The sequence below is a fragment of the Arvicanthis niloticus genome, chromosome 23 (assembly GCF_011762505.2).
Source record: "Arvicanthis niloticus isolate mArvNil1 chromosome 23, mArvNil1.pat.X, whole genome shotgun sequence".
In the NCBI taxonomy this organism is placed as follows: Eukaryota; Metazoa; Chordata; class Mammalia; order Rodentia; family Muridae; genus Arvicanthis; species Arvicanthis niloticus.
This window is the reverse complement of record NC_133430.1, coordinates 6,883,158-6,907,769: the sequence shown is the minus strand read 5'-3', so window position 1 is coordinate 6,907,769 and position 24,612 is coordinate 6,883,158. Positions and strand designations below refer to the sequence as shown.

Below are 24,612 nucleotides of genomic sequence, written 5' to 3'. Positions count from 1 at the left end.
GAGAGAGCCATGGACCCACTGAGCTGGAAGGGTGGGGTTATAGGAGACAAGAAGCTAGGGTGGGAAGGATCTGGAGGAGTTTGGGGCAGGGGTTGGGAGAGAGGAGTTGAGGAGAGCCACAGGTCCTGAGTGAGCCTGGAGGCCAGCAGGCACTTTGGTGTGCTAACGGGCACTACAGACAGCCGCTCGTCCCTTCTGACAGGTGAGGAGAGGGGAATGAGGGCCACTGTTGGAAGCAGGGCTTCCTTCAGACCTGACAGCTCTCTGATTCGGCCCCACCCCCCACCCCCAGTGACTCATAAGATAGACGTCACTCTCCAGAAGTATGGCTGACTTCCCTCAAGGCTGTTTCTGAGGATGTCTAAGTGTGCAGTACAATGAGAATGAAAATGAGGATTATCCTGGCAACTTACCGCACGTTTCCAGAGTAAGAGAGTGGCTATTGTTCACACATTACCATCCTGAGGAAGCCGCGTCTCTTGCTCATGTTACTGCAAGAACCTTCCGTCTTTGGTCTGGCTTCTCGTGATTTTCTGTTCTAGCACCTAGAGGAATGTCTGGCATGAGGCCAATCCTTAGTTACTATTTATAGAATGAAAGAATTCTCACACCAACACTCCCGCTGAGGCTGAATACACAAGTGACTTTCTGTGGCTGCATTGCTATTGGACACAACTGGAATGCGTAATTGAGGCCGTCAGTACTTGCCTGAATTACTGTGATCTCTGCGGCTGTCTGATGGTCTACTGTTGTTTTCTGTGCTGACGGCTCCAGCTGCACTTTTTCCTGGCAGTATCTGCATCTGCTCTTCTATATGGATTGTTCCCCTCTTGGGTTTTCCCTGTGATGGATTCCTGTCACCAGGGCCTGCTCACATGTCTGCTTAGAGAAGAGCTTGTGGTCGTCATAGCTGAAGACTTCTTCCCCTGCCTTCCTCCTAATTCTTTCCTCACTTTCATCCTTTTTCCTTCTCCAAGCACTGCCTGCACTCCATTTTTTGTTATTTGTGTTAACCGAAGGCCAGGCTTGCCAGTCATCTTTGTACTTGTGTGTTTCTGCCTTTGATCTGTCCCCATCCCAAGGGAACCCAAGCGATTATGAGACCCTCGCTTTTATACCTGGGTGGGCAGGTGGTCCTGTACCCACTGACATAGAACATGGAGTTGCTGAAGAACTTGAAGGATTGCTCTGTGTGCGTGTGTTAGACACAGTTTTAGCTTGTGTGTGTGCATGCTATGATACATGTGTGGAGGCGTGTGCATGTACATGTGTGGAGGCCAGCACAACTCGTAGGAGCCAGTTCTCTTTCTATTTTCTGGGTTCCAGTTGGTGGCAAGTGCCATTACCAGCTGAGCCATTTCACCCTCCCCCCTTTTTATATTTATATATTTACTGAAGTTAGTTTCTTACTGGCCTAGAGCTTGCCAAGTAGACTGGGCTGGCTGGCCTGCCATCTCAGGGATCCACCCGACTCTGGTTTTAGAGCTTATGCTACCATGCTTAGTTGTTATGTAGATTCTGGGCATCAGATTCAAGACCTCAAGCTTTCATGGAAGCACTTTACCAACCGAGCTGCTTTCTTGTTCCCCACCCCTTGGATTTTATTCTTTTAGGAAACAAACAAACCTCCTGAGACTTTGGTTTTGACATGTTGATGGTATGCTTCCTGTAAGCATGCAGGAGGACTTGTCAGATAGGCAGTGTCATTAGCACTTGGACTGCAGGAGGGAGCCTGGGCTCAGGGGGTGAGTCCAGCTCCACCAGTTACCTTGCATTTGGTAAGGCACTGTGCTTGTCTGAGTGGTTTGCTCCTTTGCCAAGTGAGAATAATATCTCAGATGTACAAGGTTTGGATTAAAGGAGAGGTAATGCACAGTACCCAGAATGGAGAATTACTTTATCATCGCTAGATAGATTGGTCTGGCTAGTGATAACAACTTTGAAGGTCTGTTGTATAAAGTACTGTACAGCTGTTCTGTGGATGAACTGATTTTCTCTATTTCCTAGCTAAAAATTTTAGCTACTGTGCCCATACCATCTTCAATAAAATGTGCCCAAAGCACCTTACACACACACACACACACACACACACACACACGCATCCGCATCCGCATCCGCACACACATGCACGTACACACAGATTTAACCTCAATTCCTTTGCTAAATTTAGGTATTGCAAACAGCTTGAGGTATAAAACCTGGATGTGTTTAACCAGGATTAGAAGTCAGATTGCCGGCGTCCCTGCGAGCTGCTGTGAGGTTCTGTTGGGTTTGCGTCAGACTCAGAAGGCGCGTCATGGCATTTTCTTTCCTTTCTTTGTTTTGGTTGTTAAGCAGACACTTAAGTATACCTTTTCTGGGACTCTGGGCTTCCTCACCCTCCATTTGTCATGTGTCAGCTTGCCTGCCTCATGGCTGACCCCTGTGCCTCGCTCAGAGGGCATGAGTCTTAAACTCCTACCTATGGCGAGTGAACTTCTCTCAGAAACAAGTCAGGGGAAAGAAAACACCGCCATGCTTTTAAATTGAAGATGGTTGTCATGCTCATGGACCCTTTGCCTTGTTCCCATGAAGGGCTGGGTCACATATGGATGTGGAGTTCATTTCAGTTGCGTTGGCAGGAGAAGCTTACATTAATCATTTATTTTACACATGGGCTCTCTTAGAATAAAAGCCAAGATTAATTAACTTTCACAAAGGATCCATATTAAATTTCTTTAGTTCTGTGACGTTTGACATATAAGAAACTTCAAACATTTAGACAGTATTTTAGTTAAAAGCATACTTTTCATTAAAATATTGAATATTGAGTTAGAATGGTTAGAAAACAGTACTACTTAGAGAAGTTGACAGTACAGGAATTTTAACTAAACCCTAATGTTGTAGCCAAGAAGCTTGGGGTCATATCACTGTTTGTCCTCAGCAGTGCTAAGGGTGGTTCTGAGGTGGTCTTGTTAACTCCTTAGCTCGGTGGGTAATAGTATGGCAGGTTCCATCCTCGGTATGACCATGGTGGAAGCCTGTTCCTGGCATTTCTGTCTACATAACGTGAGATCGTGGGTATCTCGTCTTTGTCTGGCCTCTCAGAGCTTTCACCTGGGAGTGCAGGGGCTGGGGGACAGTTGATGTCAGAGTCCCACAGGCCGACATGATGACCCCCTCTGTCAGGACAGCTGAGGAAGTCTTTCAGAACTTGCTTGAAGATGTAGACAATTTCCCAGGGAAGTACATCATTTTCTGCCAAAAGTTCTCGAAATCTAAGGGAGATCCAGGGGTGAATATTTAGAAATTTCTCTTGTACCCCATTTCCCAAATGTAGCTTACGTATGTAACTGTGCCCTAGATACTTACCTTTTTAGTAACAGAAAAGCATTATAATTAAGCTTTTAGTGAAGAAACTTTGTAATTAAAGTAAATTTCTACCAGTAAGCTGTCCAGAGGTATACAGGACTTTACCAGATAGGCATCCAGTACATGTGATTAAGCAGTTTATGTAATGAGGCAGATTTTAATGTAAAGCTCACACACCACAAGACCATAAAGAACCTGGTACTCTACCTGCTGAGAACAGTTCCCGTTTGACAAGGTTGTACTTGTGAGCAAAGGACTTCCAGTTGTCTCTGTTCGGTAGCTGGGATGCTTGTGTGAGGAGGCTGGTAGCTTCTCAGCCAGTTGTAGTCCACGCCTGTCCTTTTCACCTTCTGTTCGTTTTCAATCTCGTGTATTAATCTCTCTCGCTCCTTCAGATGCCATTTTAACTCCCGAAGCAGAGTCTTTGTCACTACCTCGGAGCCAGTGTAGCGTGTTTGTTTGTAGGAATAATTTTTTGGCCATTTTACCCAGCTAAAAAGTGGCATTTTTAGGCTGTGGAGATATTAAATGTTTAACTTACTTGCATAAAATTTTTATGGTTCTTATCTGTAAATATTTTTTCATTACTATTGCCAGAAAAGTACATGAATTTTTTCTACTGGTAGAACATGCAGGTCAAAATAAGATTAGAATGTGGATTAAAGTCTTTCAATGTCTAACTAGGTCAGTGCTAAACCCGAGCTCTGAAAATACCTAGATAAAAACTAAGCAGAAATGAAATAAAGTCAAAGATAATAATACAAACTGAACAATTTCTGAAAATAACACTTGCTAATAGAAGTTTTTAGGGGGCTTTGAAAGATCACTGTCTTGAAAAGTGCTGTCCACAAGCACACGTGTGACCAACTCTTAGTAAAGAAAACGTGAGCTTACCTGCCGAGCCGGAGGTCTGCTGAGGGAATGCTGCCACAGTCTGCCTGAGTTGAGGATGAAGCTGTGTTTCTCTCAGGCAGGTCTCATTCCTGGGGGTGTCCTCCAGGGAAGCAAATGTCTCTTCATTTACCCACTGGAACTGTGTTTGAAACAAACAACTTTCTATGTTAGGAATGAGGCTCTGTTGTCTTCATTTGGAGAGAAATATGTATATAAAACCTTTCATCTTGATGAATTATATAATTGTCTACCTTTTGAATGTAGCTTATTTTCCTTAAAAAGGATGCTGGCAGCTACGGATGCTGCTCCCAGATGCATGCTGCAGCGTCTCCAGGAGTGGAGTGAAAGCAGGCGTCTGAGGCACCACAGATGCTCCGAGCTGAGGAAGAGTGCCGCGTGGTGTGAGGCTCTGCTATGCAGAGCTGTGGGTCACAGGTCCTGCCGTATTTTTATGCCTGTAGAGCTCTAAAAATAACTACACTTCTGCTTTTATTCTTCAGCTTAACTTTGAGGCAATTTGGAAGCCAGGTCACTGTCCCTTCTAATGAAAGCAGGAAAAATAGATCAGACTTGACTATATGCAAAACACACACTCTGTGAAAGCTAACTGTAACTAAGTAAAATGGGCAGAGCATGCTGGCACCAGTCATGTGTGGGACAGTGAGCAAATGTTATATTCTACATTCATTTATTGCTTATAAAATAGCAAATTTGTGCATTGAAACAGGTTGAAATGCTAGAGGACACTAAAGCACCTAGGTGATAACTAGTGTGTATATGAGCATCACTGTTCATGGTGGGAAGAGATGGGTTATCAGTGAAAGTAGAGACGTGAACAACGATATAAATAGAGCTAAACAGGGTGGGTGTGCTTAGTGGGCAGAGTGCCTGGCATGTGTGGGGCCCTGAGTTCCATCCCGAGCATCACATAAAATCAGGTGGCAGTATTGCATTCCAGTAGTCTCCACTTGGGATATGGAGGAAGGAGTACCAGAAGTTCAAGGTCACCCACGACTGTGTATTGAGTTCAAGTCTCAAAGGTGCAGATGAAACAGTTACAGCCCCTGCTTAGGTGAGCTCATCTATGCCTTGGACTTTGCTGTACAAGTTTTCTGTTTCAGATGTTTTCTTATGAAACAGGCCAGCCGATAAAAGGTCCTTTGCTTCTTGGTTTTCTGTCAAGTGATGACATTATGTAGCTTTTCCTTTTATAACCTTTATTTCTTCTGTTGCTTTTCTTCCCAATGAGCCAAGAATAATACATTGTTCCCATCAGCCCTGTGTGCCATGTGTGATCAAGAGTGACATGTGTGGTCATGCTGTAGTTCTGTAATGTCTGGGAAAGGCCAGACGTCAGGCTTCATTATCCTCAGTGGGAGGCTTTCGTGTTACATTGCCTGCAGTAGCGGGAGAAAGGAAGGAGTGCTGTTTATGTGACAAGGTGTCCTTGCAAATTAAAACTAAAGTTGTACCAAGTCTTGCCACTTTTCCCTTTGAACAACTTTGTTTCTCTTCAGACTCCCCTTCCCTGAAGTGGAAACTAAAATATCCATGTATTAGAGAAGGAGAACAGCCCGGTTTCTGCTCAGGTGCTGCGCAGTCTTGAGTTACTTCCCTGTTGATCCGCTGCAGTGCCGGGCATACCAGCGCTGCGCTGCCCGGCTCAGGCTGCCCCTCAGTTTTGTTCTATTTTGAGACAGGGTCTCAGTGCGTAGTCCTGGCTGTCCTGGAACTTACGATGTAGACCAGGCTGCAAACTTTCAAACTTAGATGTCTCCACCTGCCCCCACCTCCTGAGTGCTGGCATTAAAGCACATGCCACCAGGCTGCCCCTCCCACCCCCACCCTAGATTCAGGTCCACTGACCACTCAAATGCTTAATCTTTCTCTTTTGTTTTTGCTGCTGTCCAATCATGTTTTGTTTGTTTTTGTTGTTTGTTTGTTTTGCTCAACTCATTTCTTTGTCTTCAACACTTTTGCCTGGCCCCTACTCTTGTTTGAACTTGCTCTAGTTCCCTTCTCTCCTCCGATCCTTAGGTGCTCTGAGTCAGCTCAACTATGCCTCGTGTGTTTGCTGGAGCTCAGTTGCTCTGCAGACGTCTACTGAGATCTCTTGTGATCTGGAGGCTTAGAACCTGAGGTGACTCCGTTCACTAGACAGGCCCACTTCCTGCTTTCCGGGGGCTGCCCTCCTAAGGGAAAGATGAATATGTGTGAATAAGATAATTACAAGTTGTCTCATGTTATTTAGTGTTCATGCCCTGCTTACTTCAAGTCAGATGAGGGGATCAGGCAAGGACTTTCTGGTTGGGATAATTCCTTTGAAGAGGGATTTATTTGTTGGTTCTTGATTCAAGGTCTCACTGTGTAGCCCTTGCTGGCCTTAGATTCACTGTCCTCCTGCCTCAGCCTCTTAGGTGGATCACTGGCATAGGCCGCAACGCCTGCTGGCCTTTGAGCAGACTTCAGTGGCCTTAGAGAACATCCTGATCTGTCTCTCTTCTCTCCTCGGCTTACTGGGCTTCTCTCCAGCTTCTGTGAGTGTTGCTTGTGTCTGACCTTCCCAGGGCTTTAGTCACCACCTCAGTCCACATGAGGACTCTCTCCTTTGAACTCACTGCACACACGTGTTATCTAGTGCTTGGTGTGTGCTACTTACATTAAATTTCATTTTCTACTTTCTTATGAAATTGTTAAGGTTAAAGTAGAGACCACATAACATTCTCTGTAAATATCTCTCCCACTACCCTGCAGTTAGAGAATGTCTTAGAGAATGTCTTACTAGAGAATGTCTTATTAGAGAATGTCTTACTAGAGAATGTCTTATTAGAGAATGTAGTCTGTGGGCAAGGCAAGGCTCTTCCTTTTTGAATTAATTTTTGCTGTTCATCAGGGTAAAACCAGATTAGCGTGAGAGCTTATCAACTATGAAGTAATTTAGTAAATGGGTCACTTCTGATGCATCCGAACCTTGTTAGCTATTGTGTATTGAAGACCTGAAACATCTGGGTCATTCTCTGTGTGATATTGTCTTGTTTACGTGTTTTCTTTTCTTTTTTCTTGTATGTGGATAGACTATTGAACCCTTTTACAGGTTTTAACTATGAATATTGTGAAAAGTTACCATTTTATCCTGGGATTCTTCTTTTAGTTTTTATTTCTGGATTTAAAAATACTTTTATTATGGTTCAACTATACATGTGTGTGTGGGGGGGGGGGAGGGGGATATGTGCACATGAGTGTCCATGGCCAAGGAGGACAGAGGCTTCAGGTGTGCCTGAGCCAGAGGTGCAGGCAGTTGTGAGCTGTGCAGTGTGGATGCTGGCAGCTGAACTGGGTTCATGTTCTGCAGGAGTGGTGTGTCCTCTTAACTACTGAACCATCTCTTTCACTGGGTTGTTTGTTTTTTCTTTTTTCTTTTGAGATAGTGTCTTGTAGTTCAGGCTGGTCTGGAACTTACTATGTAGGCCAAGCTGGCTTGAACTTGAACTCCTGCCTTAGCTTTCTGAGTGCTGAGACCACAGAATTCTCTGAAAAGCTTTGCTCTGTATTTATGGTCAGTGCATGCTTTGTTTCTGGTGTGGCATTTCACAAGCCCCCAGCTTAGCTTGCTGTGCTGTGTCTGACGTCTGAGACAATGCTTTCAAAGTGGCAGGTGCTCTATACGTGTTTGCATATTGGATGAGTTCTTCTATGCATGCTTGCATGCATGGCTTTATGTGTGCAGATTTGCAGGGTTCTAGGGAAGATGGTGAGGCTGTAGGAGAAGCATGTTTTAAGGTCTTAGTCTATCTGCAGGTTGCCCTGTGTCAGCGTGGATGGTCAGATCACTCACCTCCTCTTCTTCTGCTAGGACTTGCTCTTTTTGTCAGCTTAGTTTATTTTTAAAAAAAAATCAATTTGTATTACTTTTTAAATTTTACTTTTATTTGTATGCATATGGGTGTATTGCTTGCATGTATGATGTAAGTCTGCACCAGTTTTGTGCCTTGTGCTTGTGGAGATCAGAAGAGGCCATAAGATGCCCAAAACTGGAGTTACAAGTGGTTGTGAGCCATCGTGTGTGTGGTGCTGGGAACTGAAGCCTGCTCCTCTGGAAGAGCAGCGGGGTCTCCTCACTGCCACACGTGCCCTCTTTTCAGCACCATGCCTCTCAGTGTTTCAGTTCATCTCTATTTGCTAACTAAATTCGAGCGTTTACAATTGTTAGTGATATCTGTGTTTCCCATGACTTCCATAAAATAACCTCTCAGAAACTCTGTGCAGCAGTGTGGTGACCTTTTAACTGTTCTTTGCAGGTCACTCAGCCAGAGGAGCTCAGAAATGGAGTATATTAACAAATACAGACAACTTGAAGAGCAAGAACTTGATATTTATGGCCAGGATCAACTACCCAGTGGACCAGGTAAGCAGGTGTCCTCAGACACCTTATATGTGATGCATGGATAGTTCATTAAAACCTCATCGTGCATTAAAACCTCATCGTTCCAAACATTTAAGAAGTACAATATTTTGGTCAAAGTTAAAAAAAAAACTTATATGGCTTCTTAATCAAACATTTTTTGGGGAATGAGTGTATGGTAGATTATAAAGTATTAGTTTTTTAAATCTTAAATATAGAGCCAAAATGTCCTGTTCTCTGAAGATTAAATCTCTATTTACTCCCTTACCTTACTATTAATTAAGAACACTTAAACTGGTTCTTTAGCTGGGCGTGGTGGAGCTCACTTAACCTCAGTGTCTGCGAGGCTGAGGTCAGTGCTCAGCCTTGGAATCTTGGACTTTGAGCTGTCGGGTCTGCAAATCAAGTTCCAGGTCACCCAGAAAGTCTCCGTCTCTAAAAACAAACCAGCGGAACTTAGGAAAGGGCTGAGAAGATGGCACAGTTGGGGAAGTGTCTGCTGCACACAAACAAGGATCTGAGTTTGGATCTCACTCGTCCACATAGAAGCTTGATGTGGTGGCCTGCATTGTGGTCCCAAGGCTGGGAGAGCAGGGGCTGGCAGATCCCAGCAGTAGACTGCCTAGAAAACAGATGAGCTCCGGTCTCTGAGAGACTCTGTCTCACAAACCAAGATGGGGAGTGATTGAGGGAGACACATGGCATAGATCTCCACATGCATGCGAACATGTGACCATGTGCTCTCATGATCACACATAAGAGCACATGAATGCATACACACCACACACACACACACACACACACACAGAGTAACAAGAACACATGAATGTATATACAACACACACACACACACACACACACACATACACAAAGACTAACAAGACCACATGAATGTACACATACCACACACACACACAAAGAGTAACAAGAACACATGAATTATATATAACACACGCATGCAAAGACTAGATTTTTTTATAGTAAACATTAAAACAAAATTTTAAAGAGTAGAAATATATGAAATAAAAAATGATTTAAAATTTTTTTTTTTTTTTTTTTTTTTTTTTTTTTTTTGAGATGGGGTTTCACTCTGTAGACCTGGCTGGCCTGAAATTCCCTGTGGAGGTCAGACTGGTCTAAGAGTCACAGATCCATCAAACACTGCTTCTTGAGTTGGGTGGGCTTGCTGATGCATGCCTGCTAAACAGATTGTTCTCCATAGGCAGGGTGCACTGTGAGCTCCCGGGCTAAGTTGCTGCCATTGTTTTATTTGTGCTGGGCCCTTTCCTGTGAAGGAGGCTCCTCTGAGGGACTGGCCTGTGCCCACCTAGCCACCAAGCTCTGTCCCCACTCCTGCCCCATTTACTTGCACTCCCATTAAAGGATGTAACAGTTATGGAAACATTTCCTTATTTGCTTTTAGCCTTTTTAACGATTAGAAAGTGCAGTCTGTACCCAGTAGGACTACATTAACTCTAGCCTCGGGATTTATGTGAGCGTCTTGATAGTACAGATTGCTGCGTTCTGTTATTCCTCGAACATTCAGACATTACTTAATGCACATCCCTTCATTTAGTTTTGTGTTTTAATTTTTTTTTAAGGTCTTTGTGATGTATTTTATTTCTTGTCATTTCTTATTCACCTCAAGGCAGAAGCAGCCTTTAGTGCTTTGTTTTTTCTCTGTGTTCTTGCTTCAGTGGCATCTTCTGTCTGTCTCATTTCCCCTTCAGGGACTTTAAGAGGCTCTGCATTGCTGTTTCCTTTGGGTTGGATTCTGTCCTAGCTGCATTTCTTTTGCTGTGGCCATAACCCTTAAAAGAAGCAACACAGGGCAGGAAAGAGTTTGTTTGTCTTTTACCTTCAGGTTTCAGCCCTTAGCTGAGAGTCTAAGGGTATATTAGCTTTCTAACAAGAAAATCAAGTGTGTTTATGTGTGATCATGAGTGCACATGGTCACATGTTCACATGCATGTGGAGATCTACGTCATGTGTCTCCCTCAATCACTCTCCATGTGGTATCCACTCTATGCACTTGGGTTGGAAAGGAGAAACTGTGTTGAGCATGCAACTGTAGCCTATGGCTATTGCTGGGGAGTCAATGGCATAACTAGAACTTCACAGCTCATGGTGATTGTTGTGGCCGCACTGAGGTCATACGCTGCTTTCATTTACAGGTGTCCTTCAGGCTCCACAGCGTGGAACACTTTTGAATAGCTAAGCAAGTCATACAAAAACAGAAGTTCAGGGTTTTGTTATCTCTCAGGCAATTAAGTGGCTCACAAGTACAGGGAAATAGTCACAATTATCTTTGAAACAAATCAGAGCTGCTCTGAGCAGCTCACACTTAAGGGGATGAGGGAAGGGACTTAACGAGCAGACACTCCTGATGAATGAATCCCAAAAGATAGATGTCATGAAAACCTAAACCCAAATGACATCTCTCCACTGCATAGAAATCTTATTAGAGTTTCTAGGAAGCCTGATTAGTATGCTACTGGTTTTAAAGTTGTGTTTGAGGCAGTGCTCTTCAGCTAAGTTCTTTCTATGTAATGAAATGTTTTCTAAACAAGCTTATTGGTAATCTCATCTATATACTTAGGTATAATAATACTTACCTATAATACTAGTGTTAAAATGTATTATTTATTTTTATTGTTAAAGGAGAAACCAAGGTAGGAAGCCAGGCCGTAGTCCTTTCAGAGCTGCTGTTAGGAGCAGGGAGCGCACAGTACACTCAGCTGCCTGCCTGTCCCTGCTGCTCAGCCAGCTTTCTTCACGCTGGCTGATGCAGTTGTGGGCTGCCACCTCAGTCTACCATCAGGACAACCCTCTGAAGACATGCCTGTAGCCAACCTGATGTAGACAGTTTCTTGGTGGAGGCTTCCTCCTCAGGTGGCAGGGTTGTGGCAGGGTGACATTAGCGCTTCCTGTCACAGATGTGATTATTCTTGTGTTCCTTGGAGCAGTTAGGATTCCCTGGAAACCTCACAAGGTCAGGCAGAGAGGAGAGGCTCGGGTCTCCTGGCCTCATGAAGTCCTTACAGAGCTCTGTACCTTGGTGCTACTGTTTTTACTGTTCTTGCTTCTTTGATGGTGTCTTCAGATAGTCAACAGAAGCCACAGTGATCTTTTGTTATAAATGTGGAGGTATTTTAAAAAATATTTTAATTATGTGTAATGTGTCTGTGACTATGTGTGTGTCTGTTGTGTGAATGTATACACTTGAGTGATGGTGTTCATGGAGACCAGAGGTGTTGACTCCTCCCAGAGCTGGAGTTCTGGGTGGTTGTAAGGCAGCTAATGTGGATACTGGGAACTGAGTGGGGAGGGGACGTCCTCTGCGAGAGCATTGTACACACTTAGCCACCCTGCCATCTTTCTGGCTCCAGGTGTGGGGATATTTTTAATGGTTGTTTCATCCTATAAGCTTTTCTTCTGATCCTGTAGGAGAATAACCTTTGTGGAGTGCTGAGGAGAGAGCAGGGCCTCTCCTTTAGCTCAGCTCAGTTTTGAATACAGAACATCACCCCACCCTTGAAGAAAGTGAAACATTATTATTTTGAAGATTTATTTTTCTGTTTAAGGTATAAATCCAGTAATTAATCCAATAAATCCAGCTTGGGTTTTTGTTTTGTTTTTTGTTTTTTTTGTTTTTTTTTTTTTTTTGGTATGGATAACATCTAGATTTTGTTTGTCTTTGTTTTTGTTTTTAGAGACTGTCTCACCATGTAACTGGCTAGGCTAGCCTGAACTCATAGCAACCCACCTCTGTCTGCCTCCTGAGTACTGAGATTAAAGGCAAGATGGTGTCTAGATCATATCTGTCACACATGGACAGGTTCTAGGTTTTAAGGTAAACCTGATGCTCTCCGTGGCAGCCAGGTGACATTGAATTTAGCTGTGGAGTCGGTTACATCCTGTGACCTCTGGACTTGTGTCAGATTTTAGCTTGTGTGATCCGAGACGGATGTGAGGAGAGGAGCGGTGTCTGTGGCTCCCGTTCTCCCAGTGCATAGGACATAGTTTAAAGTTTTGATAACAAAGAAAATGGAAAATGAGAACAGCATAGTCTGAAATTGCAGTATTTTTATTTTTTACTTTTAGTCTTGTTTGTCACATGTAATCTGTTGGTTTGCCTTAAATTATTGTTGATGCTTTTCTTTTTCTTGTTTATACAATCCATCAGTCACACAGCTGGGACACTTCTGCTGCTGCTTTCCTGTCTACCCCGGGGCAGTGTCAGTGAGGGCAAGGCTTGCTCTGGGTTGGGTCTGCTTTAGCCAGTGACCTAAAACTGTCAGGTGATATCTTGTGCTACGTGGAGAAAGACTGTGGTTTAGATGCTGTGCCAAGGGCTTTTGATTTTTTTTCTTGTAAATGTTCTCTTTAAGTAGCAACCTTCAGAATGGATGTGGTCAAGTCCTGCAAGTCCGTCCATGTTGTCAGAGCAGCACGGTTCCTTTAGTAATACCGTGAACCAGGTTCAAGGTTTCTTAGCAGAAATAGAGACCTGCTTCTTTTTCCCACTGTCCTGCGTCCTCATCACTCTCTGTCCGTGGATGCTTATCCCTCAGCCTCTCTCACTTCTCCCCAGCTGCTCGCCTGCTCCTCTGCCCTCGCTGTATCCGTCTTCACGACTGTGGTGGCTTCTTCCTTTCCTGACCACAGGAAAGCAAGGACTCAGTCTTAAAAGCTTGGAGACATAGATGTCCCTGAGAGCAGACTGGTATTTTCCATCTCAGGTTCTACTAGAACTGGAGGCCACTGCCTAGTCTGTGAGGATGACAAGTTCAGTTGTTTTCATTTTTCAAATAAAATGGTTTAACATTAAAAACAAAAAGCTTCAGGGCAAAGCAGTGTGTGGCAGTGTGTGTAAGCTCAGGCCTGTAATTTCAGTATTCCTGAGATAGAGGCAGGAGATTGCATAAAGAGTTCAAGGTCATCTGTAGTTATATAAAGAGTTCAAAGTCAGTTTGGGCTACATGAGATCCAGTCTCAAAAATACAAAGCAAACATATAATACCCACCCCCAAACCAACCAACTAGCCAAAATAACAACAACAAACATCTATATCCACCCCAAACCAACCAACCAAAATAACAACAAACAAACAAACAAACCCAACCTGGCCCATACCAGAGAAGTTGGGAGCCACCGTGAATGAAAGTAAGACACAATATGGAGAGACTTCATTTCTATGTGCTTTTCAGTGTGTAGAGAAGGTGGTCAGAGACCAGCACAGAGCAGGGCTAGAGATGTCTTAGGAAGAGGACTCTCTCCCAGGAAGGAATAGATTTTCATTGACAGATTGTGACAGACCTGGATATGCTGGCTATAAACTTAAGAACAAGTACCTCACACTCAAATCCAGATGCAGGAGAAGCTGGGGTCGGGGAGGAGGATGTGGGAAGACCAGGGTTTGATCTCTAATGTAACTCCGCCAAATTTAAATGTGTGCATATGTATGTATATATTAAAAAAAATGTGTGTGCAAGGCCTAGGGTTTGATTCCCAGTGCCACAAAATAAAAAAAAAAGTAACACTTTAGTTACACATTGTTAGACTAATTATGAAAGAAAGATTGAGCACATAGTTTTTTAAGGTTAGAATAGGAAGTTGATGTATACAGGAAAGGATGAGAAAGAGAGAAAGGGGACCATGGAGGCAGAGGGGTTCAGTGTCAGTGAAGGCACGGGAGAGGAACATGTTTATCTGCAAAGGTTGTAGGCAGGAACTCCAGTGTTTTGTTCTTTGCCAAGTGGTGACCAGAGGCAGTTTAGAATTAAAGGTTGGCCAGAGCAGGCGCACGGGTTTACAAGGGAATGTTAAATAGGATCAGACAGACATCAGATCAAATAGATTAGCACAGCAAACAATCCCGTTTCACCTCACCCAGAGTTTGTGAGTTGTGTTTGATTTATCTGTCTCCATTATTGATTAATTTTGTAGCAAGGAGTGCACACTTCACCAGTTGTGTACACCACCAGAATCCCACACCTGTGAGTGGCTGTTGAATCAAGTGCTGCGTACTGATGTGTCAGCTCTGTTGACTTAGGAGGCAGTGTAGGCCAACAGTGTTGGTGCCTGAGATGGACAGCCACAAGCCTCTTGGTTGCTTGCCTACATTATTAATAGTGGACCCTCCAAGGGGGAAGGACTATCAGTCTGTAGAGAATGTATTTAGCACAGGTGTAGAAGAGTGTATGTCTGTGTGTATGTATGTATACACATGCACACATGTGTGTGTATTTGTGACAAGACATATACACAGATTAGATAGATCATTGGCTTGTTTACTTTCATTTCAGCTACAAAATAACTTTGTTTTGTCTGAATACAGGTCTAAGGTCACCACTGGCTAAGTTAAATAATGTGACATGTATCCCAGAGACAACTTACAAATATCCTGATTTGCCTATAAATCGGTGTAAAGAAGAGGTAAAATTTCTCCTGATGTAATTTTGTTGTTTGTTATAATAAAGCATAACACTATCTGGTAACATGTGGGGAGTTAATGTACACAAGCCAGAAGAATAACCAGCAGCGCGTGTCACATAAAACCTCCCCACAGCCCAGCTCAGAGCCCAGCGCAGGCTGCTCATGCCTCGCCCAGATGGACCTGTGCCCACCTATACTTCATCACACTGGAAACTGACAGTAGTATGCCCTCCCTTCCTGGTGGAGCTTTTTGTGTAAGGAGCACACAGCCAGGTGTTGCTCTGGAGAAGGCCGGTGCCGGAATCTGCACTGGGGCTGTGTGGCCCCTGCTCTCTTTCCTGCTTGTTGGCTGACTTACGGCATGCACACATCTTTTCATGACCAGTGCTAAGGCACCTGTAGGAATAGGTTGATTAGATTTTTGACTAGTTATATGTTGTTAATCATGGTTAAACATAAGTAAATTTAAACTGTTACTTGTTTTAGTTAAAAAAAGAGTTATAGATAAAATAGGAATTTTTCCATATTTCATTTTTATTTGCTGAAGATTGAATTATGCTTTTATGGAGTAGATATTCTTTATTTGTCTTAGATTCTGAAACCCACTTTCATTTCTATTTGCTGACCATTGTTGATTGTTGGAAGGGTGACTGGGATCTTACAACACTGCGTGTACATTGTAAGGGACAGTGTTATTAATTGCTCAAAATTTATCTGAGCAACTTGAAATGAAAGTTTAAAGTCATGTCATTATATTGATAGTTTTTTTAGTAGAATTACATCCAATCTCTTTATAAAATAATAGACATTTAGACTTAGAACTACAGAAATCAAGTTTGAAAGTTTCATTTTTTTTAAAAGAAAAAACTGAGACACAGTGCCCTGGTGACTTTGGCCTGGTTTCCATAGTTGTCAACGGTTGTGCATGGGGTGTGGTGTCCACTTGTGATTCCAGTACTTGGGAGGCAGAATGGTCTCGGGGCTACATAGTGTGGCCTTGTTCCATAAACCAACCAGCCAGCCGACACCCCAGTTATCGCTGGTAGAAGTGATCTTTTGTGTGATGTTAAGGTGGTGGACTCCTAAAGTTAGGGTGAGCCAGTCTGAAAGTCTTCTCAAGACAGACTTTACCTTGTTGTCTAATCTGTACTGATGGTGAAAGGTAATTTTTTAAAAAAAATTTCAGATTATTTCCTTGATAGAAAGCAATTCTGTGGTGATCATACACGGTGCCACAGGAAGCGGCAAGAGCACACAGCTCCCACAGTATGTCCTGGACCACTACACACAGTGCTCAGCCTTCTGCAACATTGTCGTCACCCAGCCACGGAAAATAGGGGCCAGCAGCATCGCCCGGTGGATCAGTGCGGAGCGCTCCTGGGCGCTGGGTGGCTTGGTCGGCTATCAGGTGAGATGCAGCAAGAAGCAAGCTTCCTCTTCTTGTTAAGTTTTTTACTCTATGTAAGTCGATGTCAGTGTATACCTACTTTCTACTGGACATTAAAGACCAGAACTATGCTATAATTTAAAAGTATTGAAAGTAAAATTCTTGAAAATAATTTAAAATTACTTCTGCAGTTGAATAGGAGAGAAGGGAGAATTCTTGGACTGGTGCTTTTTATTATTTGATCTTTTCAGTTAGACACTTGTAACATATAAAGCCTTATCACATTAAAAAACCGTAGACAGCATAATTGCATAAGCTAATCCTTGCCCAGAACAGAATGAAAGAAAATCAATTTGAGAACCTGGCTTTTCATCTGGACCCTATATATCTTCTGAAATACAGTAACTTTTATTCCTTAGTTACTTTATTCCTTAGTAACTTTTATTACCTTAGGTAAAATGCACATTTATTTGGGTAAATGGGAGCCAGGGAAGCCTATACTTTTCTTTCTCTCTTTCCTTCCTCACCTTTAGGTAGGGCTAGAGAAAATAGCCACGGAAGACACACGGTTAGTCTACATGACCACTGGGGTCCTGCTGCAGAAGATCGTGAGTGCCAAGAGTCTGATGGAGTTCACACACATCTTCATCGATGAGGTGGGTGCTCTGCCATCTGGGCAGTGTGGGCTGCCGTCCTGTGTCCTTGCAACAAGGTTCTTTCTGATCTTCTTTTTATACTTGTTAGATGAATTATCTGTTTTATTCTTTGTTCTTTGTCCCTCAAAATATAGATGGGATGTTGAGGACCAGGAAAAGATTGCTTTGTAGAGCAGAGATCCATAGGCGGGCTGTAGCCCAAATCAGAGCTGGCACCGGCTTCCTGTGAGGTGTCCCTCACTTGTGTTCTTGTGGTTTGAGTTGCTCTGGCCTGCGTCTCAGCAGGGTGCAGTAGTTGCAAGGGATGCTCACCCACCTGCTGGAGAGGGCTAGTCACAGCCCACATGTGGAGGCAGACTTTCTGCCTAGTCAGTCAAGGATGACAATAGCATTAAACCAGGGCTGAGGGTGTAGTTCAGCTGTAAAGTGCTGGCCGAGCAAGTGAGAGGCTCTAAGTTTAAACCCCAGCACTGTAGGAAAAACTTGAGTAAAGGTAAGATATATTAATTGACTCTGAAAAAGGCCCTCCGGATTTCTGCTCTGTGTCTGTGAGGCATGAGACAGCGGGGGGCCAAGAGCAGAACCAGCTGCAGAGTGAAGCCTTATCATTCTTGAGATTCAGTGGCTGTCTCCCTGTTTGCAGGGAGAGATCTGGATATAATCCTACTGTTCCAGTATGCTGTCATGTGTCCTAACCTAACAGGGCTTCTTTTGGAAACAGGTCCTGCCCCTGCTGCTTTGGTGGGATAGGGTGGTGTGGATGGAGTTGTTATGGCTCCCTGGGTGGCTCAGTCTGGATCTGCATTAGGGCTGGGAAACAGCTGCTACCCCATGTGTGCTCCTCTGTGACCCTGTTGACGTTCCTCCTGCTTGTCCTTGACTCTGACCTTCTGATACAGTCTGCTATATCTGACTGGCCAACCTCTTACCTACCCTGCGAGCCTCAGTTCTTTGTAGGCACGTAGTTTTTGCAGCCTACTTTGAATAAGAGTTCAACCTCTCCTCCTCTCTTGGTCCACACAGCAGGGGTAGTGGAAGGGAAAAGTTGTTAGGATACAGGAAGTGGACCTGCTCAGCAGTAGTTCTTTGGGGGCGAGCTTGATCTTCTTGGGCAGCAGTTTAGTCCCACAGAAAACATCAAATGTGACTCAGCAGCTGCAGACCAGTCCTCTAGGCCGACAGACACCAGGCACGAACCGGCAGGGCAGCTATAGTCCACTTCTTTCAGCAAACAGACACCAAACACAGAACCAGCAGTTGTAGTTCAATCCTGAAGAAACTGCCAGGCTTACCAACCAGCCTGACGTGAGGCTGCAGAAGTGGTAAGCTGTCACAAGAATCTTGAGAGCAGTTCTTGGGCGAGTTTCTCTCAATGTCAGCATTACCACAAGTTGAGCTCAACAGTGCTGTTAAGCAGGCAGTCGTCAGGGAACTGGCATTGCTCTGCCCTAATGCCAGTGAGTCCAAAGAAAAATATTAAGGGTGACAGTGATCCACATGATACCCTTAGGCTTGTGGGCAGATGCTGTTTGTATACTCTTCGGCTGGACAGGCATGGGTCCCCTGAAGACCTGCACTGAGCTGAGAGACCTAGTTTAGTTGAAAATTTAAAATTAAATTTTACAAATTTAGTTTAAATTTGTAAAATTCTACTTTTATGTGTATGGTATGCCTATGGATATGCATGTTTCAATGTGTGTTGGCACATGTATGTATATGCAGATGCATGTGCATACGCATGCTCATACATATTGGCACCTGTGTGTGTGGATGCATGTGCACACGCATGCTCATACATACGGAAGCTCAGGTTGATATCTGGAAGTGTCTGTGGTCTTCCACCTTATTTATTGGGATGGGTCTTTGAATCAAGCCAGAGCTTGCCTAGATGACTAGCAGCTTCCTCTGAAGAGTCTTTTGTCTCCACCATCTATCTGATGCTGGAATTACAGACTCACTGTGCTTACCATCTGATGCTGGAATTACAGACTCACTGTGTTTACCTGGTATTTACACGGATTCTGGATTCTGATTCTCATGTTTGTGCAGTCTTCCCTGATGTGTGTTCTTGATGCTGTGCCTCTTTCTGTAGGTGCATGAGCGAACCGAGGAGATGGATTTCCTGCTCTTGGTAGTCCGTAAACTCTTGAGGACAAATTCACGTTTTGTGAAGGTGAATTTTTAGATTTCATTCTGTTTCTCCCCTGTTAACAGTTGGATATTGTGCTGGTTGGATTTTGTCAGTGTGATACAAACCTAGATATATCTGGCAAAGTGACTCTTAACTGAGAAAATGCCTTTGTGAGACTGGCCTTGCTCAGTGGTGGGTGGCACACTTTTTAAAAAAAATTTTTTTTTATCCAATTTGTATCCAATTTTGTATTCAATTTTAAATTTTGTATCCAATTTTCTTTTTAAAATTTTCCTTTTTACTTTCTAAAGATTTATTTATTTATTATTATGTGAGTACACTGCACCTATCTTCAGACACACAGGAAGAGGGCATCAGATCCCATTACAGATGGTTGTGCTCTACCATGTGGTTGCTGGGAATTGAACTCAGGACCTCTGGCAGAGCAGTCAGTGCTCTTAACCAATGAGCCATCTCTTCAGCCCTGGTGGCACACTCTTAATCTCAGCACTTGGGAGGCAGAAGCAGGCAGATCTCTGTGAGTTCTAGAACAGCCTGGTCTACAGCCTGGTCTACAGCAAGAGTTCCAGGACAGTTATGAATATATGGAAACACTGGGCCACACACACACAAAGAAAAAGATTGGCCTGTAGGCAAGGCTGTAGGGAATGTTTTGATTGATTCATGTGGAAGTACCCTACCCACTGTGGGAGGTGCCATTTCTGAGCAAGAAGCAGGCTGAATAAACCGTGAGGAACAAGTCGGAAATCAGCATTTGCCATGGTCTCTGCTTCAGTGTCTACCACAGGGTTTCTTTCTTGAGTTCCTACCCTGACTTACCTCAGTGATAGATTCTGAACTAAGAGTTGTAAGAAGAAATAAATCCTTTCCTCCCGAGTTGCTATTGGTTATGGTGTTTATCACAGCAGCAGAAACCCTGGCTGAGAAAGATACGGTCTCCTGGACTCTGTTGTCAGACGTCATACTCCAGCTCCTGCCAGGGAGGAGGCCCAGGACATTCCTTATACTGTTTTAATTTAGATAATACACAAGAAAAAATCAAGATAATCTATTTAAAATTTATTGGAGGCCTGCCCTTACTGAAGAGAAATGGAAGAGTGAATGGGGAGGGGAGAGAGGGGAGTTGTGGGAGAGGGACTGTGAAGAGAGGAGAGATGGGAAATTCTGGTCAGGATGTAACAAAATAATAAATGAAATAAAATAAAATAAAATAAAATAAAATAAAGGCTCCAGCATGGGAGGTTGTAGCAGGTGGGCTCGGGCTCTGAGGTGGCTGGCACTGCTCACGGCTGGGCTCTCTTCCCTGCAGGTAATCCTCATGTCTGCCACCATCAACTGCAAGCAGTTTGCAGACTACTTTGCTGTTCCCGTTCAGAACAAGATGAACCCTGCATATGTTTTTGAAGTGGAAGGCAAGCCCCACGCTATTGAAGAGTATTACCTTAATGATCTGGGGCACATTTATCAGAGTGGGGTAGGTTGGGACACATTTGTTTCTTTTATAGTGAATGGACTTTGGTTTCTGACAAATTGAATTCCCCAGGTATGGTTGCGAGGCCCTTTTAGAACTTGTCAGAGGAGAAGCATGGGAGGAAGGGAGTAGAGAAAAAAAAAGGAGGAAAAGACTGGGCTTTTGTTCTAGCTGTGAGCTAGCAAATCCCCACGCCACACGTCCCCGTGGAAATCAGAGGCTAGCTCATGCTTGCTCGTGTTGAAAGCCAACGTTTCGGATTCTGTCATTATAAAATAGTAGATTTACTTAAGGATGGGTAATTGTACTTGAGACAGAACTCTGATTAAATGTACATTTCCTAATAGAGGGTGACAGTGAAGACTGGGGACATATGTAGACTTGTTTTCACATGTGTGGGACACTTGGAGGTCTCAGAAGTCTAAACCTGAAGTAGAAGCAGTTATGAAGCACTCCCTGTCCCATCCTTCTGGGACTGTGTTCAGCGAGAAAGTGCTTCTGCAGCCATGTGAGACCCTGGGTCCTACCCCAGCTCAGGAACGGAAGTAAAAACTTGCCTCAGTCCTCTCCTCTTCTGGGCTCTACCTGTCAGGCCTTCTTTCCCTTCCCAGGAGACACTGCTCTTGCACAGCTCTTGGGATCTGTCAGGCAGATGTGGGAGCTTTCTGTTGCAGAGATGGCAGGCTCTCTTCACACAGTGTTTGCCCTGCTCCCCACACATACGCCGTTCTTCCATGTAGGGCTAGTCTTTAACTGGTCTCTGACATCTTGGCTCACACTACAGATGGTGCTGCAGTGACCAGCTCTGCCACATGCTTCTGTGCACACGGGATAGCACGTCCTGTAGAACATTGTTTCCCAGCCTCAGCAATACTGGCATAGAATCCTGTGTGGCAGGGGTATCCTTAGCTTTACAAGATGTTTCTTCTTGCCCTTGTCCCTCTCCATTATCACAACCAACAGTGTCCTAGACAGTGCCAAATGTGTTGAGACCTCTGTGTGGACCATGCCTCCTGGAACCTCTGGATCTGGAAAGAGATTGATGGGGCAGAGAATTACATGTGCTTGCTGTTGACGAATGGAGCCCAGTTCTTCATAGTTTCTGTTAAAGATACTTGTATTGTTGAGGAGTGGGCTCCAATACAATGAAGGGCTGGTTAGGTTCACCTCACCCCAACATCAGACAGTTCTTTGTGGATGCATTTAAAGAAGGGTAAGGTCAGCTGTGTGCTATCCTGGGAGGCCCTCTGATTGGCCTGGGAGCCAGGGCATTTGGCTGAAGATGGGTTCTGTTCAGCAGTTTCGAAGGCACCCAGGCTTTCCATGGCTTATCACATAGGCTGTCTTTGGTACCTAGAAGGCACATAGTGAATATTTCAGGGCATAAACAAACATGACTGTACAGACCTAACTGCATATTGATTTTTGTGTGGACACTTAGGGGGAGGGTGCTGGGATGGAACTTAGGCCCTGTGTAGCTAAGCTATGCTCTCACTCCTGAGCCTGCCCAGTCTGTCAGCAGTGACGGTGGTGTTTTGTTTATTCATTTGTAACGTTCAACATCAGGAGAGTGTGTTCCTTTCAGGGCCTGTGAGGAACTTCCTTAATCTTTGTGCTCAAATTTTTTTTCCAGAATATCCTTAGAAGAGGTCTACCAGTGTAGTGTACACTCTAGTGAGATTGTACAGAGAGTGTTCATGATATATAACCCAGGCTCCAAAGTGTGGTGTCCCACCCTCAGTGTGGCGTCCCACCCTAATGCAGACTGCACTGCTGCATCTCGTCTGAGGCAGAATCTCATGTAGCCAGGCTAGCCTCAGTCTTGCTGTGTAGGCAAGGATGAGCTTGAACCCCTGCTCCTTCTGATTTTACTTTCCCTAGTGCTGGTACAAGTGTGTGCCACTGTGCCCATCTCACAGCACTTTTTATGCACACCCTTTAGGTCCCCTTAACACAAATGCCCACTGTCCTGCCACCATTTGGTTCCCACTATTGGAGTGTACCCATTTTCTTGACTCATGTATTTTCCCAATAACTCATTCCTTGTTTTCTGGAACTCCCTGGCCAGCGTGGACATGTCATTTTGGTGACATGTGTAGGGATGAACATGGGCATGAACGTGGCAGAAGGACTGTTGCAGGTGACTATTGCTTCTCTCACATCCATGCTTTGTTGCAGTGCACTTGTGCAGTCACTTGGCTCAGAATACAGGGGATGTGGGCCTCTCCCTTCCTTCTAGTCCCAAGAGACAGCCAGGGCCACAACCAACCATGCCCTTGGCGTCTGCTAGTGTTGTTAGGAAGCATAACGGGTCTAGTGACAGCTCAGGTGCTACGTGTTCCTCTCACTACGTGAGAACCTGAGTTTGCTCAGCAGACAGTTGTTTGCTGTCGTAACTCTCATACTGGGGAGCTGGAGACGGCCAGATCCCTAGGGATTCCTGGCCAAACACCAACAAGAACATCAATTCAGAGGGCTTGGGTTCTAGACTCAGCAGAGTTACTGTGACTCAGCTGCGTCCTTCCCCACATGGTTTGCCTACAGCAGACTTCTGGGTGGGTTTGTGGAGCACATAGCTTTTCCTCAGTTCTATATCTGAGTAATTGTGTTATAGAATACCAGTCCCTGTTAGGATAAGGTGGGAGATGAAGGTATATCAGGGATGACCAGATTAAATGCGCTTTGTTTAAATAAAAGTAAGCTTGTCATAACCAAGTTACTAGGATTGTAGTAATATTGAGAAATGTCTATTAGGATACTAGCTGACTTGATTTACTCTAAGTAATTGTTGTAAGAATATTTCCATATATAGCTAACTTCTGAGCACAGGAAGACTCCTTTCTGCATGTTCATGACAACATGATGCGTGGGGTCTCATAGATTGTAGTTGATCCAGTTATTAAACAAAATGCTTTCTTTCTCTTGGTGGGAAACACAGAACGGCTATAAATAGACTCTGTAAAAACTGTGTTGTAGGGGTTGGAGAAACACTATGTAGCTGTGGTCTCAGCTCCTGCAGAGCTCTCTGTGCAAACACAGGCCTGCTGGCCTGGCCAAGGGAGGTGGCTGCATGGGGTTGGTGCCCAGTGTTCTCTACAGGACTCCGGGGGAACACTAAGCCACTAGGCCACGTTTGGTTTGTTTAATGTTGAAAGTGTCAGCAATCTTCTAAGCCTTGGCGGACAGCTGCTGTGTCACGTGGTATTCTTAGTGTACACTGGTCGTTCCTGTGTGTAGCTGTTGGGATGTCAGTACTCTTAGAGGCAGGGATTTGATACCCTGGAAGGGCTCTGACGTGGGAATCGGAAACTACTTGGAGTTCCTTAGGGTTAGGCTCTGATGCAGTTCATCCTGTGCCTTCAAAGTGCTCTCTGCTTGAGCCCCTGCATCCCATCTGTGCTGCCAGTGACTTCAACCTCACACATCTCAGGGGTCCCAGGCAGCCAACACTTGCTGCCAAGTGTTCAAGAGTGGTTATGAGTGGAGTTATTTTTATTATTATTATTAATTATTATTAGTCATTACTTAGGGTCTCTTAGAGGGAGGGCTAAAGGCGTAAGCACACTTCTTATCCGTACCTGTCTGCAGCTCCGTTCAGCTGTCCTGTTCTTTTATTGTTTCAGCTCCCCCCATACCGTCTGGAGGAGCCAGTGATAACAAAGGATGTCTATGAAGTCGCTGTCTCTCTCATTCAGATGTTTGATGACCTGGACATGAAAGAGAGCGGGTAAGAGTCCCTCCAGCTGCCACTCCATGTGCATAACTTGAAACACTGGTCCCTCATTCGCGGTGATGTGGTGTTCTTACAGTATTAAGGGAACAGCTGTGAACTCTTGGGCTTGAGCTGTGGTCTTCCTGTC

The 24,612-nt window shown here is 44.3% G+C and overlaps 2 protein-coding genes across 3 annotated transcripts in view; one reads left to right on the top strand and one right to left on the bottom strand.

The window, feature by feature from the left end:
• The window catches only part of Tdrd9 (tudor domain containing 9), a 94,013-nt gene that overhangs the window by 5,649 nt on the left and 63,752 nt on the right, over positions 1-24,612 (top strand). For both annotated transcript variants that reach the window (XR_013106558.1, XM_076921032.1), the window contains exons 2-8: positions 8,544-8,650; positions 14,989-15,086; positions 16,273-16,494; positions 17,007-17,129; positions 19,222-19,302; positions 20,591-20,755; positions 24,376-24,479. Coding sequence is in view for 1 of the 2 variants with exons in the window: in XM_076921032.1 (XP_076777147.1) it covers positions 8,544-8,650; positions 14,989-15,086; positions 16,273-16,494; positions 17,007-17,129; positions 19,222-19,302; positions 20,591-20,755; positions 24,376-24,479 (900 nt within the window). In the remaining variant the exon portion in view is untranslated. The remainder of the gene's footprint in view (positions 1-8,543; positions 8,651-14,988; positions 15,087-16,272; positions 16,495-17,006; positions 17,130-19,221; positions 19,303-20,590; positions 20,756-24,375; positions 24,480-24,612) is intronic.
• Rd3l (RD3 like) lies at positions 2,624-4,678 on the bottom strand. Its single transcript, XM_076921031.1, has 4 exons — positions 4,497-4,678; positions 4,246-4,384; positions 3,559-3,864; positions 2,624-3,257 (listed from the first exon to the last, which is right to left on the bottom strand). The coding sequence occupies exons 3-4, from the start codon at positions 3,855-3,857 to the stop codon at positions 2,963-2,965; spliced, it is 594 nt and encodes a 197-aa protein (XP_076777146.1). The 5' UTR covers positions 3,858-3,864; positions 4,246-4,384; positions 4,497-4,678; the 3' UTR covers positions 2,624-2,962.

Bases quoted from the DNA above. Each gene is read 5' to 3' on its own strand.
- Rd3l (XM_076921031.1), bottom strand. From the start codon at position 3,857: ATGCCACTTTTTAGCTGGGTAAAATGGCCAAAAAATTATTCCTACAAA. The intron at 3,258-3,558 runs GTAGAGTACCAG...GATCTCCCTTAG, and splicing joins ACGGGAACTGTTCTCAGCAG to ATTTCGAGAACTTTTGGCAG.